General features: G+C 45.6%; 2 protein-coding genes and 1 long non-coding RNA gene across 11 annotated transcripts; all 3 read left to right on the top strand.

The window, feature by feature from the left end:
- The first annotated feature begins 1,201 nt into the window (after positions 1-1,201).
- Positions 1,202-8,041, top strand: LOC127927661 (NTPase KAP family P-loop domain-containing protein 1-like). Its single transcript, XM_052514266.1, has 6 exons — positions 1,202-1,341; positions 3,894-3,965; positions 4,867-4,995; positions 6,513-6,778; positions 7,495-7,673; positions 8,038-8,041. Exons 2-6 carry the CDS (start codon positions 3,953-3,955, stop codon positions 8,039-8,041), a joined length of 591 nt encoding a protein of 196 aa, XP_052370226.1. The 5' UTR covers positions 1,202-1,341; positions 3,894-3,952.
- On the top strand, positions 5,062-5,724 carry LOC127927662 (uncharacterized). The gene is made up of 3 exons (XR_008128332.1): positions 5,062-5,178; positions 5,346-5,485; positions 5,521-5,724. It is a non-coding gene; the product is annotated as an uncharacterized LOC127927662 (long non-coding RNA).
- Positions 7,149-16,291, top strand: LOC118374615 (NTPase KAP family P-loop domain-containing protein 1-like). 9 transcript variants are annotated; one of them, XM_052514271.1, is made up of 7 exons: positions 12,304-12,494; positions 13,153-13,287; positions 13,379-13,480; positions 13,577-13,771; positions 14,135-15,725; positions 15,965-16,051; positions 16,195-16,291. In XM_052514271.1, the coding sequence occupies exons 1-5, from the start codon at positions 12,396-12,398 to the stop codon at positions 14,420-14,422; spliced, it is 819 nt and encodes a 272-aa protein (XP_052370231.1). In that variant the 5' UTR covers positions 12,304-12,395; the 3' UTR covers positions 14,423-15,725; positions 15,965-16,051; positions 16,195-16,291. The 9 variants fall into 9 exon arrangements, with proteins under 9 accessions (XP_052370236.1, XP_052370231.1, XP_052370228.1 ...); XM_052514268.1 differs by having other exon boundaries at positions 15,965-16,095; XM_052514269.1 differs by having other exon boundaries at positions 14,135-15,816; positions 15,965-16,095; positions 16,195-16,280.
- Positions 16,292-17,474: the final 1,183 nt, after the last annotated feature.

Raw genomic sequence — 17,474 nt, 5'->3', positions numbered from 1 at the left:
CTACAGACAGACTGAATAGAGAGAGAGAGAGAGAGAGAGAGCCCTACAGACAGACCAAATAGAGAGAGAGAGCCCTACAGACAGACCAAATAGAGAGAGACAGACTCAGAGAGCCCTAGCAGATAGACAGAATAGAAAGAGAGAGAGAGCCCTACAGACAGACCAAATAGAGAGAGAGGACAGACAGAATAGAGAGAGAGCCCTAGACAGACCGAATAGAGAGAGAGCCCTACAGACAGACCCCTACAGAATAGAGAGAGAGAGAGAGCCCTACAGACAGACCAAATAGAGAGAGGAGAGAGCCCTACAGACAGACCGAATAGAGAGAGAGAGACAGACCCTACAGACAGACCAAATAGAGAGAGAGAGACAGACTGAGAGAGAGAGCCCTACAGACAGACCGAATAGAGAGAGAGCCCAACAGACAGACTGAATAGAGAGAGAGAATAGAGAGACAGACCGAATCCCTACAGACAGACCGAATAGACAGAGAGAGAGCCCTACAGACAGACCAAATAGAGAGAGAGAGAGCCCTACAGACAGACCGAATAGAGAGAGAGCCCTACAGACAGACCGAATAGAGAGAGCCCTACAGATAGATTGACCGAATAAAGCCCTAGAGAGAGCCAAATAGAGAGAGAGAGAGCCCTCAACCCCCTAGCAGATAGACAGAATAGAAAGAGAGAGAGAATAGAGAGAGCCCTACAGACAGACCGAATAGAGAGAGAGCCCAACAGACAGACCGAATAGAGAGAGAGACCCAGAGAGAGCCCTACAGACAGACCGAATAGAGAGAGCCCTATAGACAGACAGACCGAATAGAGAGAGAGCCCTACAGACAGACCGAATAGAGAGAGCCCTACAGACAGACCGAATAGACAGAGAATAGAGAGAGCCCTATAGACAGACAGAATAGAGAGAGAGAGAGCCCTAAAGACAGACAGAATAGAGAGAGAGCCCTACAGACAGACCAAATAGAGAGAGAGAGACCAAATAGAACCCTACAGACAGACCAAATATATAGACAGACAGAATAGAGAGCCCTACAGACAGACCAAATAGAGAGAGAGAGAGAACCCTATAGACAGAAGGAGAAATGATCTAGTGAATAATTAGCTTTTAGCTGATATCGGCATTGTAAAGCTGTACAGCGGGCAGGAAGTTAGCCAGGCAGGCCCTGGGCTAGGGGTGTAAAGTTCACCACACCTTAGCCATTGTAGAGGTGGGTAGCAGCATTCTTTCTGTGGATCCCTCTCTCAGTCACAACAAGACAACATCTATTGATCCTGTTCCTGATCCGTGTTAGGAGGAGGAGTGGGTTCTGAGACTTCCAACTGAAAGGTAAGACCTCTGTTTCATCTGATGGGTTTTGATTGGATACCGGGCATTGTAGTGTACCTCAGGTAGCTGAATTCTAAGTGGTTGCTTATGGTCAGTAAGCACTATGCTATCTTATAAAGAACACACCCACCTTATCCTGGACACACCCACCTTATCCTGGACACACCCACTTTATCCTGGACACACCCACCTTATCCTGGATACACCCACTTTATCCTGGCAAGTCCTACGAACTGCATGTACACTACACATAGCCTATTGGATGGATAGTAACTCAGTAACTCACTGGATGTATAGTAACTCAGTAACTCACTGGATGTATAGTAACTCAGTAACTCACTGGTATAGTAACTCACTGTAACTAACTGGATGTATAGTAACTCAGTAACTCACTGGATGTATAGTAACTCAGTAACTCACTGGATGTATAGTAACTCACTGGATGTATAGTAACTCAGTAACTCACTGGATGTATAGTAACTCACTGGATGTATAGTAACTCAGTAACTCACTGGATGTATAGTAACTCAGTAACTCACTGGATGTATAGTAACTCAGTAACTCACTGGGTGTATAGTAACTCAGTAACTCACTGGATGTATAGTAACTCACTGGATGTACAGTAACTCACTGGATGTATAGTAACTCACTGGATGTATAGGAACTCAGTAACTCACTGGATGTATAGTAACTCAGTAACTCACTGGATGTATAGTAACTCAGTAACTCACTGGATGTATAGTAACTCAGTAACTCTCTGGATGTATAGTAACTCACTGGATGTATAGTAACTCAGTAACTCACTGGATGTATAGTAACTCAGTAACCCTCTGGATGTATAGTAACTCAGTAACTCACTGGATGTATAGTAACTCACTGGATGTATAGTAACTCAGTAACTCACTGGATGTATAGTAACTCACTGGATGTATAGTAACTCACTGGATGTACAGTAACTCACTGGATGTATAGTAACTCACTGGATGTATAGTAACTCACTGGATGTATAGTAACTCACTGGATGTATAGTAACTCACTGGATGTATAGTAACTCACTGGATGTACAGTAACTCACTGGATGTATAGTAACTCACTGGATGTATAGTAACTCACTGGATGTATAGTAACTCACTGGATGTATAGTAACTCAGTGGATGTACAGTAACTCACTGGATGTATAGTAACTCAGTGGATGTACAGTAACTCACTGGATGTATAGTAACTCACTGGATGTATAGTAACTCACTGGATGTATAGTAACTCAGTAACTCACTGGATGTATAGTAACTCACTGGATGTATAGTAACTCACTGGATGTATAGTAACTCACTGGATGTATAGTAACTCACTGGATGTATAGTAACTCAGTAACTCACTGGATGTATAGTAACTCACTGGATGTATAGTAACTCAGTAACTCACTGGATGTATAGTAACTCAGTAACTCACTGGATGTATAGTAACTCACTGGGTGTATAGTAACTCAGGAACTCACTGGATGTATAGTAACTCAGTAACCCTCTGGATGTACAGTAACTCACTGGATGTATAGGAACTCAGTAACTCACTGGGTGTATAGTAACTCACTGGATGTATAGTAACTCAGGAACTCACTGGATGTATAGTAACTCAGTAACCCTCTGGATGTATAGTAACTCAGTAACTCACTGGGTGTATAGTAACTCAGTAACTCAGTAACTCACTGGATGTATAGTAACTCACTAACTCACTGGATGTATAGTAACTCACTGGATGTATAGTAACTCACTGGATGTATAGTAACTCACTGGATGTATAGTAACTCACTGGATGTACAGTAACTCACTGGATGTATAGTAACTCACTGGATGTATAGTAACTCACTGGATGTATAGTAACTCACTGGATGTATAGTAACTCAGTAACTCACTGGATGTATAGTAACTCACTGGATGTATAGTAACTCAGTAACTCACTGGATGTATAGTAACTCACTGGATGTATAGTAACTCAGTAACTCACTGGATGTATAGTAACTCACTGGATGTATAGTAACTCACTGGATGTATAGTAACTCACTGGATGTATAGTAACTCACTGGATGTATAGTAACTCACTGGATGTATAGTAACTCACTGGATGTATAGTAACTCACTGGATGTATAGTAACTCAGTAACTCACTGGATGTATAGTAACTCACTGGATGTATAGTAACTCACTGGATGTATAGTAACTCACTGGATGTATAGTAACTCACTGGATGTATAGTAACTCACTGGATGTATAGTAAGTCTAAATAGCACCAGAATGACAGACACTGTGGACATTGAGGTGTATTTTGTCACCAAGTCATTTTATTTCTATATTATCTACTGCTTAAGTTGTGTTGTGATGCACTTTCTATATAACCCTGCTGTTGTATTAGTATTCAATTCCCCAACCCTCTTTCTCTCCCTCCCTCCCTCTCTCCTTTTCCCTCCCCCATCTCATTCACCTCCACCCTCTCTCTCTCTCTCTCTCTCTCCCTCTCTTTCACCTGAGGATTTGTAAGTGTTATTCTTGTCATTCACAGATCACAAACAGCCATACATTACCATTATTCTCTGGGTGCCGTTGGCAACAACCAATACAATGATAATAAAAGGTGAGCTCTCTCTTGAGAGAGAGATAATTGAGATTCCAGATTCCATTTCCTCCTCCAAATTGTTAGTTTCTAGGGTCCCTCACTCTCAGCCCATCTCTGAGTTACCCTATAGACCAATTATGGCTGTGTGAACAGAATAGAACAGAACAGCACCTGAGTGTTTGCATAATGATGTACTGGGCCTGTTCTGTAGCAGCTGGAATACACAAACACAGGACAGTGTCCCAAATGGCACCCTATTCCCTATGTAGTGCACTACTTTGGACCAGGGCCCTATTCCCTATGTAGTGCACTACTTTGGACCAGGGCCCTATTCCCCCATAGGGTTCTGGTCAAAAGTAGTGCACTACATAGGGAATAGGGAGCCATTTCAGATGCAGTCATACTGTAGGTTTTAAAAAGAGGAAGTTGTGTGCAACTGGTATTAATTAGGACATTTGATAACGTTTATTATCCCATTGGAGGAAATTCATGTGGTCACATGCTTTAGTAATAAATATTTACAGTGGAGGTCACTCCCATCATTCAGAAAACACTGTCAATCATTAAAGAAATATCCTTTGGTATATGATTCATTAGTCCATTGTTGATATAGTCCCAAAAATGTTTTGCAGGTCAGCAATCACATTTTCAAAATATACAGTGGGGCAAAAAAGTATTTAGTCAGCCAACAATTGTGCAAGTTCTCCCACTTAAAAAGATGAGAGAGGCCTGTAATTTTCAATCAAATTTCCAAGATATATAACTTTCAAAATACAGAAACACAGCCGGTATTTTGGTCCCTTTATTTTGATCTTGTAGATGTTTTGTTTGTAGTTTCCCCACTACATTTTAACTGCAAGTGCCTGGAAGTGCCTGGAAGGAACGTCCTGTGTTACATTTATCTCTTTTGATTCTATAGATTTGCCGTCGGATCACATCTATGCGTACGCTCTGTCCAAGACTCTGATTAAAGTGTCCTCTCCTGCTACAGTGGGCCTCTACTCATCATGTCAGAACCGCATCAACATGATCCTCAGATATATAGAGGGTAGGTAGACACCACATGATCCTCAGATATATAGAGGGTAGGTAGACAATACATGATCCTCAGATATATAGAGGGTAGGTAGACACCACATGATCCTGACTCATAGAGGGTAGGTAGACACCACATGATCCTGACTCATAGAGGGTAGGTAGACACCACATGATCCTGACTCATAGAGGGTAGGTAGACACCACATGATCCTGACTCATAGAGGGTAGACACCACATGATCCTGACTCATAGAGGGTAGGTAGACACCACATGATCCTGACTCATAGAGGGTAGACACCACATGATCCTGACTCATAGAGGGTAGGTAGACACCACATGATCCTGACTCATAGAGGGTAGGTAGACACCACATGATCCTGACTCATAGAGGGTAGGTAGACACCACATGATCCTGTCTCATAGAGGGTAGGTAGACACCACATGATCCTGTCTTATAGAGGGTAGGTAGACACCACATGATCCTGTCTTATAGAGGGTAGGTAGACACCACATGATCCTGTCTCATAGAGGGTAGGTAGACACCACATGATCCTGTCTTATAGAGGGTAGGTAGACACCACATGATCCTGTCTCATAGAGGGTAGGTAGACACCACATGATCCTGTCTTATAGAGGGTAGGTAGACACCACATGATCCTGTCTCATAGAGGGTAGGTAGACACCACATGATCCTGACTCATAGAGGGTAGGTAGACACCACATGATCCTGTCTCATAGAGGGTAGTTACACACAATATGATCCTGTCATATAGAGGATAGATACAACATGATCCTGTCTTATAGAGGGTAGATACAACATGATCCTGTCATATAGAGGTCTTATAGATACAACATGATCCTGTCTTATAGAGGGTAGTTACACACAATATGATCCTGTCATATAGAGGATAGATACAACATGATCCTGTCTCATAGACAGTAGATACAACATGATCCTGTCTCATAGAGAGTAGATACAACATGATCCTGTCATATAGAGGATATATACAACATGATCCTGTCTCATAGAGAGTAGATACAACATGATCCTGTCTCATAGAGAGTAGATACAACATGATCCTGTCATATAGAGGATAGATACAACATGATCCTGTCTCATAGAGAGTAGATACAACATGATCCTGTCTCAGAGTGTAGGTAGACACCACATGATCCTGTCTCATAGAGGGTAGATACAACATGATCCTGTCTCATAGAGGGTAGATACAACATGATCCTGTCTCATAGAGGGTAGGTAGAACATGATCCTGTCATATAGAGGATAGATACAACATGATCCTGTCTCATAGAGGGTAGATACAACATGATCCTGTCATATAGAGGATAGATACAACATGATCCTGTCTTATAGAGGGTAGATACAACGACGATATTCATCTACGCAGGATGCTCAGTGTTAGAAAGTAGCCCTAACGCCCAGAGCTAGAATGAATATATCCTTATCTCACTGTTCTCTTTCTCTTTCTCTCTCTCTCTCTCTCTCTTGCTCGCTCGCTCCTTAACTAGTCCACATGGAGCAGGAGGCAGAGAGGAGGGAGCAGAGTTACCAGGGCAGGTCCAAGCCTCGTTCTGTCAAAGCCTCCATCACTGGTCTCCTAGCTCTGATCTGCAGGCTGCTGTTCTACCGACCCGTCTGGACCGAGGAGAACCAGCGACGACAGAATGTCCGGTTCATCTATGTTCGGTTCTCCGCATGGCACTTCGCCGGGAGTGACCTCCTCTGGGCGGGGCTGGTGATGAGACTGTGCCTGGCACTGCAGGAGAGCCTAGAGGTTAGGGAAACTTCAGGTGGGTAGCCTAGAGGTTAGAGGTTAACTTCAGGTAGGTAGCCTAGAGGTTAGAGGTTAACTTCAGGTAGGTAGCCTAGAGGTTAGAGGTTAACTTCAGGTAGGTAGCCTAGAGGTTAGAGGTTAACTTCAGGTAGGTAGCCTAGAGGTTAGAGGTTAACTTCAGGTAGGTAGTCTAGAGGTTAGAGGTTAACTTCAGGTAAGTAACCTAGAGGTTAGAGGTTGACTTCAGGTAGGTGACCTAGAGGTTATAGGTTTACTTCAGGTAGGTGGTTTACTTCAGGTAGGTGACCTAGAGGTTGACTTCCGGTAGGTAACCTAGAGGTTATAGGTTTACTTCAGGTAGGTGACCTAGAGGTTGACTTCCGGTAGGTGACCTAGAGGTTATAGGTTGACTTCCGGTAGGTAACCAAGAGGTTAGAGGTATATACTTCAGGTAGGTGACCTAGAGGTTGACTTCCGGTAGGTAACCAAGAGGTTAGAGGTATATACTTCAGGTAGGTGACCTAGAGGTTGACTTCCGGTAGGTAACCTAGAGGTTAGCGGTCTCCCTCATAAAATAGATCCTTTGACCTCAACAGGACTTCCTGTATAAATAATGGTTAAATCCAATAAGAGGTGAGAGCTTTGTCAGTTCCAAACCCAGTTCTGACTGGAAACATCAAGATAACGGACAATAAAGTCTTCTTCTTGTTCTTCAGCTGGGTCTGTACCGCGTGGCGCAGCACGACGAGGAGGATGAGGTGAGGAAGAAGGTGATTGAAAACACATCGTCAGAGTGGAGATCTAAGAAGTTCTGCTGTTTCCCCCTCTGGTCCCTGGTCCTGGCCGTGCTGCTGGCTGCTCTCACAGTCCTCGTCTTCCTGGTGAGAATCAGAAGGTTGTTAGAGGCTGCTTCCCAAATGACACCCTTTTGCCTTCAATGTGCACTACCTTGGAGTAAAAGTAGTGCACTATGTAGGGAACAGGGTTCCAACCAGGGATAGAACCATAGTAACAAGGTCCATTAATGTTCTAGTATCCCATAATATGTTTAGCGTAAACGAGGAAGAATTGTAAACAAAGGGACCAGTGAAGCAAGGTGATACAATATGACTACGAGTGAGGGAATCTTTGGCAGCATGAAACAGTTCACCAATCAGCATTAAGATGGAAAAAATAACACATTCATTGTGAATTTCAGCGGACAAGTCAGTGAACACGGAGTAGGACGTTGTCCTGACCTTGTGTTCCTGCACCTATAGGTGAAGTATGGCTTCCCGGAGTTTCCAAACGCACCTGAACTGGACGGACTGGGATCCGGAAACGGAACAGGAGAAGAAGAAGGTCTGAGTGAAGCCCAAAGAGGAGCCGGGGTGTTGGAGGGCCTGGCGTTCGCTGTCTTCGGGCTTCCTGCAGCAGCAGCTTTACGATTCATCTTCCAGATGGGAAAGAACCTCATCTTCAACCAGGACCTGAACGTCCGTAAGGCGCTGGACAACGAGAGGGTCAGCGGCCAACTGGGGTTCATGAACGAGGTGAGGGAGGATATAATGGCACCCTATTCCCTACAGAGTGCACTACTTTAGACCAGGGCCCTATGGCACCCTATTCCCTACATAGTACACTATTTTAGATCAATTCACCAACTTTTGACCAATGAAACAGCTCCCTAACCTGCTTTCTCCAACTTTTTATCTTTCTTTCTCTCTCACTCTCTCTATCACCTCTCTCTCACTCTCTCTATCACCTCTCTCTCACTCTCTCTATCACCTCTCTCTCACTCTCTCTATCACCTCTCTCTCACTCTCTCTCTCTGTTTCTCTGCCTCTGTTTGTCTCTCTCTCTCCCTTCCTCTCCCAGGTGAGGAAGGAGATGTGGCTGTTGTCCAGGTTCATCCTGTTCATGGAGGTGTTTGAGCAGAGGAGGATCCGCGTGGTTCTGGAGATCACTAACCTGGACCGATGTGCTCCTAAGAAGATCGTTGGTGTCCTGGATGCTATCAGTATACTGCTCTCTGATGAGGAGTCCCCCTTTATCTCTCTGCTGGCAGTCAACCCTGAGGTCCTGGTTCAACAGGTACATATTGTATGATCAGTCAACCCTGAGGTCCTGGTTCAACAGGTACATATTATAATATCAGTCAACCCTGAGGTCCTGGTTCAACAGGTACATATTGTAATATCAGTCAACCCTGAGGTCCTGGTTCAACAGGTACATATTGTAATATCAGTCAACCCTGAGGTCCTGGTTCAACAGGTACATATTGTGATATCAGTCAACCCTGAGGTCCTGGTTCAACAGGTACATATTATAATATCAGTCAACCCTGAGGTCCTGGTTCAACAGGTACATATTGTGTTATCAGTCAACCCTGAGGTCCTGGTTCAACAGGTACATATTGTGTTATCAGTCAACCCTGAGGTCCTGGTTCAACAGGTACATATTATAATATCAGTCAACCCTGAGGTCCTGGTTAAATGTAAATGTAAACAGGTACATATTGTGTTATCAGTCAACCCTGAGGTCCTGGTTCAACAGGTACATATTATAATATCAGTCAACCCTGAGGTCCTGATTCAACAGGTACATATTATAATATCAGTCAACCCTGAGGTCCTGGTTCAACAGGTACATATTATAATATCAGTCAACCCTGAGGTCCTGGTTCAACAGGTACATAATTATAATATCAGTCAACCCTAAGGTCCTGGTTCAACAGGTACATATTATAATATCAGTCAACCCCCATCCTGGTTAAACAGGTACATATTGTGTTATCAGTCAACCCTGAGGTCCTGGTTCAACAGGTACATATTATAATATCAGTCAACCCTGAGGTCCTGGTTCAACAGGTACATATTATATTATCAGTCAACCCCCAGGTCCTGGTTCAACAGGTACATATTGTGTTATCAGTCAACCCTGAGGTCCTGGTTCAACAGGTAGACTAAGAGTCCCCAGATTGATTTCTATACATACCCTGAACAACAACTCCCTCAGACAGACGCATACCTCCAACAATGGTCAGACCCGCAGGCTCACACCCCCCATCCCAGACCACACCCCCATCCCGGACCACACCCCCACCCCTCAACACACTCCCACCCCTGACCACACCCCCATCCCTCAACACACCCCCATCCCTGAACACACCCCCCCACCCCTGACCACACCCCCATCCCTCAACACACCCCCATCCCTCAACACACCCCCATCCCTGACCACACCCCCACCCCTGACCACACCCCATCCCTGACCACACCCCATCCCTCAGTACTTGATCCCCATCAACACACCCCCATCCCTCAACACACCCCCATCCCTGAACACACCCCCACCCCTGACCACACCCCCACCCCTAACCACACCCCCATCCCTGACCACACCCCCACCCCTGACCACACCCCCACCCCTGACCACACCCCCATCCCTGACCACACCCCCACCCCTGACCACACCCCCATCCCTGACCACACCCCCACCCTTGACCACACCCCCACCCCTAGTGCCTGCATCATTGTTTTCCACTTGGCCTTAAATTGTGCCAATTTGTTTTCTCGTCACCCATTCTATTTCAATATTAAATCATTAGATGTTTTCATTGTGTTAATGATGGCGGATCATTTGATTTCCACATTCTTTTTGAGTCGTTTTTTCCCCCCAAGATGAGTGATGAGAAGAGAATGGTCCAGCCCGTTGGGTATCCCCCTACACCCCATATGAAATGTCTTGAAATATGCAGACGGATTTCTACAGTTTTAATCAACAACAGCTGTTGGGATCACAGAATTAATCCTCTATAGCCGTGTGAAAGACGCCTTTTTCCAAATTCCAGGGTTGAGTTCAGTACTAAACAGAAATAAGTATATACAGTATAGTAGTAATAATAATAATAATAATACAATCTGGGTAACTGTTGGGACCCTCATGATAAGAATAAGTCACAGACAGTAAAGTATATCCTCTGGGGTATAGCAGTGGTTCCCAACTGACCCCAACTCCAGTCCTCCAGTGGTTCCCAACTCCAGTCCTCCAGTGGTTCCCAACTCCAGTCCTCCAGTGGTTCCAGTCCACTTCCAGTACCCAGTGGTTCCCTCCAGTGGTTCCTCCATTCCTCCACTACCCCAACAGTGGTTGGGAACCACTGTTTGGGGTACTAGATTACTGGAACCACTGTTGGGAAGGACTCCACTGTTGGGAGGACTGGAGGACTGTTGGAGGAGGAGGAACCACTGTACTGGAGGACTGGAGGAACCACTGGACTGGAGGGAACCACTGTTAGGGTACTGGAGGACTGGAGGGAACCACTGTTGGGGTACTGGAGGACTGGAGGGAACCACTGTTAGGGTACTGGAGGACTGGAGGGATCCACTGTTAGGGTACTGGAGGACTGGAGGGAACCACTGTTAGGGTACTGGAGGACTGGAGGGAACCACTGTTGGGGTACTGGAGGACTGGAGGGAACCACCACTGTTGGGGTACTGGAGGAGGAGGACTGGAGGGAACCACTGGAGGGAACCACTGTTAGGGTACTGGGTGAAGGGAACCACTGTTAGGGTACTGGAGGACTGGAGGGAACCACTGTTGGGGTACTGGAGGACTGGAGGGAACCACTGTTGGGGTACTGGAGGACTGGAGGGAACCACTGTTGGGGTACTGGAGGGAACTGGGGGGGAGGGAACCACTGTTGGGGTACCACTGGAGGACTGGAGGACTGGAGGGAACCACTGTTGGGGTACTGGAGGACTGGAGGGAACCACTGTTGGGGTACTGGAGGACTGGAGGGGAACCACTGTTGGGGTACTGGAGGACTGGAGGACTGGAGGGAACCACTGTTGGGGTACTGGAGGACTGGAGGACTGGAGGGAACCACTGCTATAAGTGTATATCTTCCAGAGCTGCATACAAGAGGGAAAAATAGAGGTCTGGTCTTGAGAGAAGCCTCAGCACCGAAATGTTGACTATTTAAATGATTTACAATGGAAGAAGGTGAATCAATATAATGAATATTATTTACAGTGGAAAAATGTGAATAGGGCAATAATGCAGTTTGTTTCTCTCCAACAGGTGAACTATGCAGACGGGTGCTTCAGTAAAGAAGACAGAGCCTATGCCTTCCTGAACCGCATCGTGACCCTGGCCTTCACCATACCGCCGCTCTGCCACACCTCCAAGCGCAAGGTGTTCTATATGAAATGGACACATTGTATCAAATCACTCAGCGTTTGCTGCCATTCAGAATCTCTGTGATGCTTCCAAAATGTGTATTAAAAAAAATATATTCTCTCTCTCCCAAGGTGTTCTACAATATCGTTAGCGGCCAATCAGAGATCACGGAAGAAGCCAAGGGTCATGGGTCAAAGGGGATCGAGCTGAGAGAGCTGGACCTGGGCAGCCCGAAGTCATCCCTCTCCTGGATCGAGAGCAGCCCCCAAACAAAGGAGACGTCAACTATTCTGACGGAGGCCAGTATTCCTTTGATAGACAACAACCACATCAAGGAGGCACACGTGGCGTTTGCACTGAGTGAGGACGAGGCGGACAAGGCGATAGAATCAGCGCTGGAGAGCATCCTGTCCAGTAACAGAGGAACCTCCACCACTACATCTCTGATGACACCATGTCCATGAGACGGGTCATCAACTCCATCAGGGTCACCGTGGTGCTCATGGAGGCTCTGAAGACTGAGCTGCCTCCGCCAGAGAACATCGCTGCCTGGGTACTGTAACACCCCTCTTTATGTTGTGGAGAGGGAGGGAGGGAGGGAGGGAGGGAAGGAGGGAGGGAGGGAGGGGAGGGAGGGAGGGAGGGAGGGAGGGGGAGGGAGGGAGGGAGGAAAACTTAAGGGAGGGAGGGCCTTTAGGGAGGGAGATAGAGGGACTGGGTAGGACATTAGAGTAAAACATGGAATGGGAGTTTGTAGGTAGGACTGAGGGATCACGGAGTCAAACAAATGATAAGATTAGAAAAAACATGGACTGGAAGATCACGTTAGAGTAAAACATGGAATGGAATTCGTCTTTGATATGATTTGTTGGCCTTTACAGAAAGCATTGGAATTCTAAGGAGATAGAAAACATGGACTGGACTAACAGTAATGATCACGACATTAGAGTAAAACATGGAATGGAATTCTTTGTAAGCGACAGTTTGTAGTGTAATGAAAACATGGACTGGACTAACTGTAATGATCACGACATTAGAGTAAAACATGGAATGGAATTTTAAGCGACAGTTTGTAGTGTAATGAAAAAATGGACTGGACTAACAGTAATGATCACTACATTAGAGTAAAACATGGAATGGAATTCTAAGCGACAGTTTGTAGTGTAATGAAAACATGGACTGGACTAACAGTAATGTTCAACACATTACAGGTCGTTCTTGCCAACCATTGGCCCTGTCGTCTCAGCTGGATCCTACAGTGTCTGGAGGACGAGCAGCAGAGAGCAGAGATCGACGACGCCGTCGGGACGGCGACAGTCGTCGACGAGTCCAAGGCTTTGTGGGAGGTCTGCTAAATGGCATATATTATTATAATTAATCAAATTCCACATTATTATTTTATATATTATTAATGCATTATTATATACATTATAATAGGTGTTCAGCGACTCGAGGATGGAGCTTCACATGATGAGGGAGGAGATCGAAGACCTGCTGGAGCAGGACGGAGATCCAGAGATGTTTGAGATGTTCCTCAAGGTGTGTGTTCCGTTTGCGCTCCGTCGAGACAGATTTGAACCAGCGACCTGTGTTTGTGTGTGCATCTCTCCAACACTTCATCTTCCAATCGTCCAGGTGCATTTCCAGTTCAGGGTGAGGGACGCGGAGAGGTTCAAGCTGACCACGGTTAACCTGGATCATTCTATCAGGAGGGAGCTGGCCCTCATCAGAGGGACCACCGGACTGAAGAATTCTGGGTGGGGGAGGAACCTGGCTCCTCTCAACATCAGGACTGTTATCAACATGACCTCTGAGGACGTCTGCAAAGCGGTAGGGGGTTGGTTGTGTCCCACATGGCACCCTATTCCCTATATAGTGCACTCCATTAGACCAGGGTCCATAGCCACCTTTAGATCTCAGATAAATACATTAATGATTTTTTTTAAACCTTTATTTAACCAGGCAAGTCAGTTATGAATAAATTCTTATTTACAATGACTGTCTCGGAACAGTGGGTTAACTGCCTTGTTCAGGGGCAGAACGACAGATTTTTACCTTGTCAGCTTGGGGATTTGATCTAGCAACCTTTTGGTTACTAGTCCAACGCTCCAACCGCTAGGCTACCTGCCTCCCCAAACATGTTAAACTGAAATGTTCTTTCTATGTTCTGCATCTTTCCAAATTCCCCAAAAGCTGGCGAGGATGAACCTCCCTAAGAAGTACGCAGACATCGTCCGTAGCAATGACCTCACCGGCCAGGCGCTGGTCTTCGGTGATCCCGACGACCTCAAACAGCTGCTCCAGATGACCTTCGGGGAGTGGACAACCTTCAGACTCCACTTCCTGGGTATCGGTGGGAGGGCCCAAAGTGGAGCCAAGGCCACGTCCCTAAACCCCAAACAACTGACCAATCAGCAGTCCAAACAACCTCATTTCGGTCCCCACAGCCACGGGTCAACATTAAATCTGTCTTTTTCTTGATGCCGTGGCGAGATGGAGATGCATGATAAACGGAATGGTCTGTGTATTGAGGTGTAGTACCCATGAGAACCTACCTATCTATTGTGTAATAACAGTGAACTGCATTCCTCTGCCAGCTCCTGTCGAGCTTTCAGTTGCTCAAACCAGGGTAAAGTTCAAAGGAATGCAGTTCATTTAACTGGTTAATAGTTACGTAGATTACAATTTTCTATTACATTTAGTTACATTTAACGGGTTAATAGTTACTTAGATTACATTTTAGATTACATTTTTCCACCACTAGGTGGCGCTGCCATTGGATACATGCCAAAGGGACTTACTGTCAACCAACAAAATAAAATAACACACAGAACAATTTAACAATGAAAAAGTATAACAAAAAGGGTTTCTAGTTGAATGCTACTCATATTACAATTCTAAATGGCTCTGTATTATTTCCCAATCAGAATTCAATACTCTGTCAATGCATTCCAAGGGCTTGTAAGACCCTATATTTTTATAAGAATGGACAGAGCCCCGGTCTTAAAAGTCAGGTAACAGTGTTTAATTCAAGAGAGGACTGGGTATATATACATTTTGCCACAGGTTATAAACTGAAAATGACGTCAGCGTTTTCTAAATGTTCTATCTCTTCATGACATGGGTAGAGAGGCCCTATAGTTCTCGAGCCTTCCCTCCTCTCCTAAAGCCAAGGTCAGTCTGTGTAAATCAGCATTCTAGACCGTCTGGAGATAGTCTGTCCCTGCCATCTGGAGATAGTTCATTCATTTGTACAAAGGAACAGACCGTCATTGTTACTAAACTCCTGACTATATTATATACAATTGGGAATGGAAGCAAGAGAGAAAATTCATATATGTACAGTACATAATAGCATTTGGACGAGTCAGTCCTGATAGAAATGTATACATAATTAGTCATCATTGATAAAAATTCCCTTAACACAAGATGAACCTTGTAGCACCTACAGATGAAATATGGTCTCAGAGGAGGAGCCTGGGTAAGGCTGAAATGTCCCAAATATACAGACTTCTTCCAATTATTTATCAATTATGCTTTTAGATACAGATGTCAATAATATGTCAACAATCCTACCACTGCTGCTGAGAGGAGGACGGCTCATAATAATGTCTGGAACGGAGCGAATGGAACGGCATCGGACACCTGGAAACCATGGAAACCATGTGTTTGGTGTATTTGATACCATTCCACTGATTCAGATCCAGTCATTACCACGAGCCTGTCCTCCCCAGTTAAAGTCCTGCTCCAGTCAATACCACGAGCCTGTCCTCCCCAGTTAAAGGTTCCTGCTCCAGTCAATACCACGAGCCTGTCCTCCCCAGTTAAGGTTCCTGCTCCAGTCAATACCACGAGCCTGTCCTCCCCAGTTAAAGGTTCCTGCTCCAGTCATTACCACGAGCCTGTTCCTCCCCAGTTAAAGTCTGCTCCAGTCAATACCACGAGCCTGTCCTCCCCAGTTAAAGTCCTGTTCCTGCCTCCAGTCCTGCTCCATTACCACGAGCCTGTCCTCCCCAGTTAAAGTCCTGCTCCAGTCAATACCACGAGCCTGTCCTCCCCAGTTAAAGTCCTGCTCCAGTCAATACCACGAGCCTGTCCTCCCCAGTTAAAGTCCTGCTCCAGTCAATACCACGAGCCTGTCCTCCCCAGTTAAAGTCCTGCTCCAGTCAATCCTGCTCCACAATACGAGCCTGTCCTCCCCAGTTAAAGTCCTGCTCCAGTCAATACCACGAGCCTGTCCTCCCCAGTTAAAGTCCTGCTCCAGTCAATACCACGAGCCTGTCCTCCCCAGTTAAAGTCCTGCTCCAGTCATTACCACAAGCATGTCCTCCCAAATTAAAGTGCCACCAAAAGTCCTGCCTCAATACCACAAGCCTGAAATCCATCCCCAAGCATTAAATTGAGTGAAAATCACCTAAAGTCATGGTCTTTCATTTTTGTCCTGGTTTCATTGGTAAGAAGAATGACCTCTCCCCCCCAGGTGGGATTACTACCTCTGAGGGTTTAGAGCTTGAGGTAGTCACCTTATACAAGTACTTGGGAGTGTGGCTAGACGGTACACTGTCCTTCTCTCAGCACATATCAAAGCTGCAGGCTAAAGTTAAATCTAGACCTGGTTTCCTCTATCGTAATCCCTCCTCTTTCACCCCAGCTGCCAAACTAACACCGATTCAGATGACCATCCTGCCCATGCTAGATTATGAAGACGTACTTTATAGATTGGCCATCAGATTTGCCACCAATGTTCCTCATCCTCCACATACAACACCCGTTCTGCCAGTCACCTTCTGTTAAAGGTCCCCAAAGCACACACATCCCTGAGTCGCTCCTCTTTTCAGTTCGCTGCAACTAGCGACTGGAACGAGCTGCAACAAACACTCAAACTGGACAGTTTTATCTCCATCTCTTCATTCAAAGACTCCGTCATGGACACTCAAACTGGACAGTTTTATCTCCATCTCTTCATTCAAAGACTCCGTCATGGACACTCAAACTGGACAGTTTTATCTCCATCTCTTCATTCAAAGACTCCGTCATGGACACTCTGACTGACAGGTGTGAGGTTATAGCTGCTTCACATCATGTATTGTTGTCTCTACCTTCTAGCCCTTTGTGCTGTTGTCTGTGTTCAATAATATTTATACCATGTTGTTCTGCTACCATGTTGTGCTGCTACCATGGTGCTGTGATACCATGTTGTGCTGCTACCATGTTGTGCTGCTACCATGTTGTGCTGCTACCATGTTGTGCTGCTACCATGTTGTGTTGCTACCATGTTGTGCTGCTACCATGTTGTGCTGCTACCATGTTGTGCTGCTACCATGTTGTTCTGCTACCATGTTGTGCTGCTACCATGTTGTGCTGCTACCATGTTGTGTTGCTACCATGTTGTGCTGTTGTGCTACCATGTTGTGCTGCTACCATGTTGTGTTATGTTGTGCTGCTACCATGTTGTGCTGCTACCATGTTGTTGTTATGTTGTGTTGCTGCCATGCTACCATGTTGTTGTCTTAGGTCTGCCTTTATGTAGTGT

The sequence above is a fragment of the Oncorhynchus keta genome, unplaced genomic scaffold, assembly GCF_023373465.1.
Source record: "Oncorhynchus keta strain PuntledgeMale-10-30-2019 unplaced genomic scaffold, Oket_V2 Un_scaffold_1704_pilon_pilon, whole genome shotgun sequence".
In the NCBI taxonomy this organism is placed as follows: domain Eukaryota; kingdom Metazoa; phylum Chordata; class Actinopteri; order Salmoniformes; family Salmonidae; genus Oncorhynchus; species Oncorhynchus keta.
Note: the sequence above shows the minus strand (reverse complement) of the source record. Positions and strands in the feature narration are given on the sequence as shown.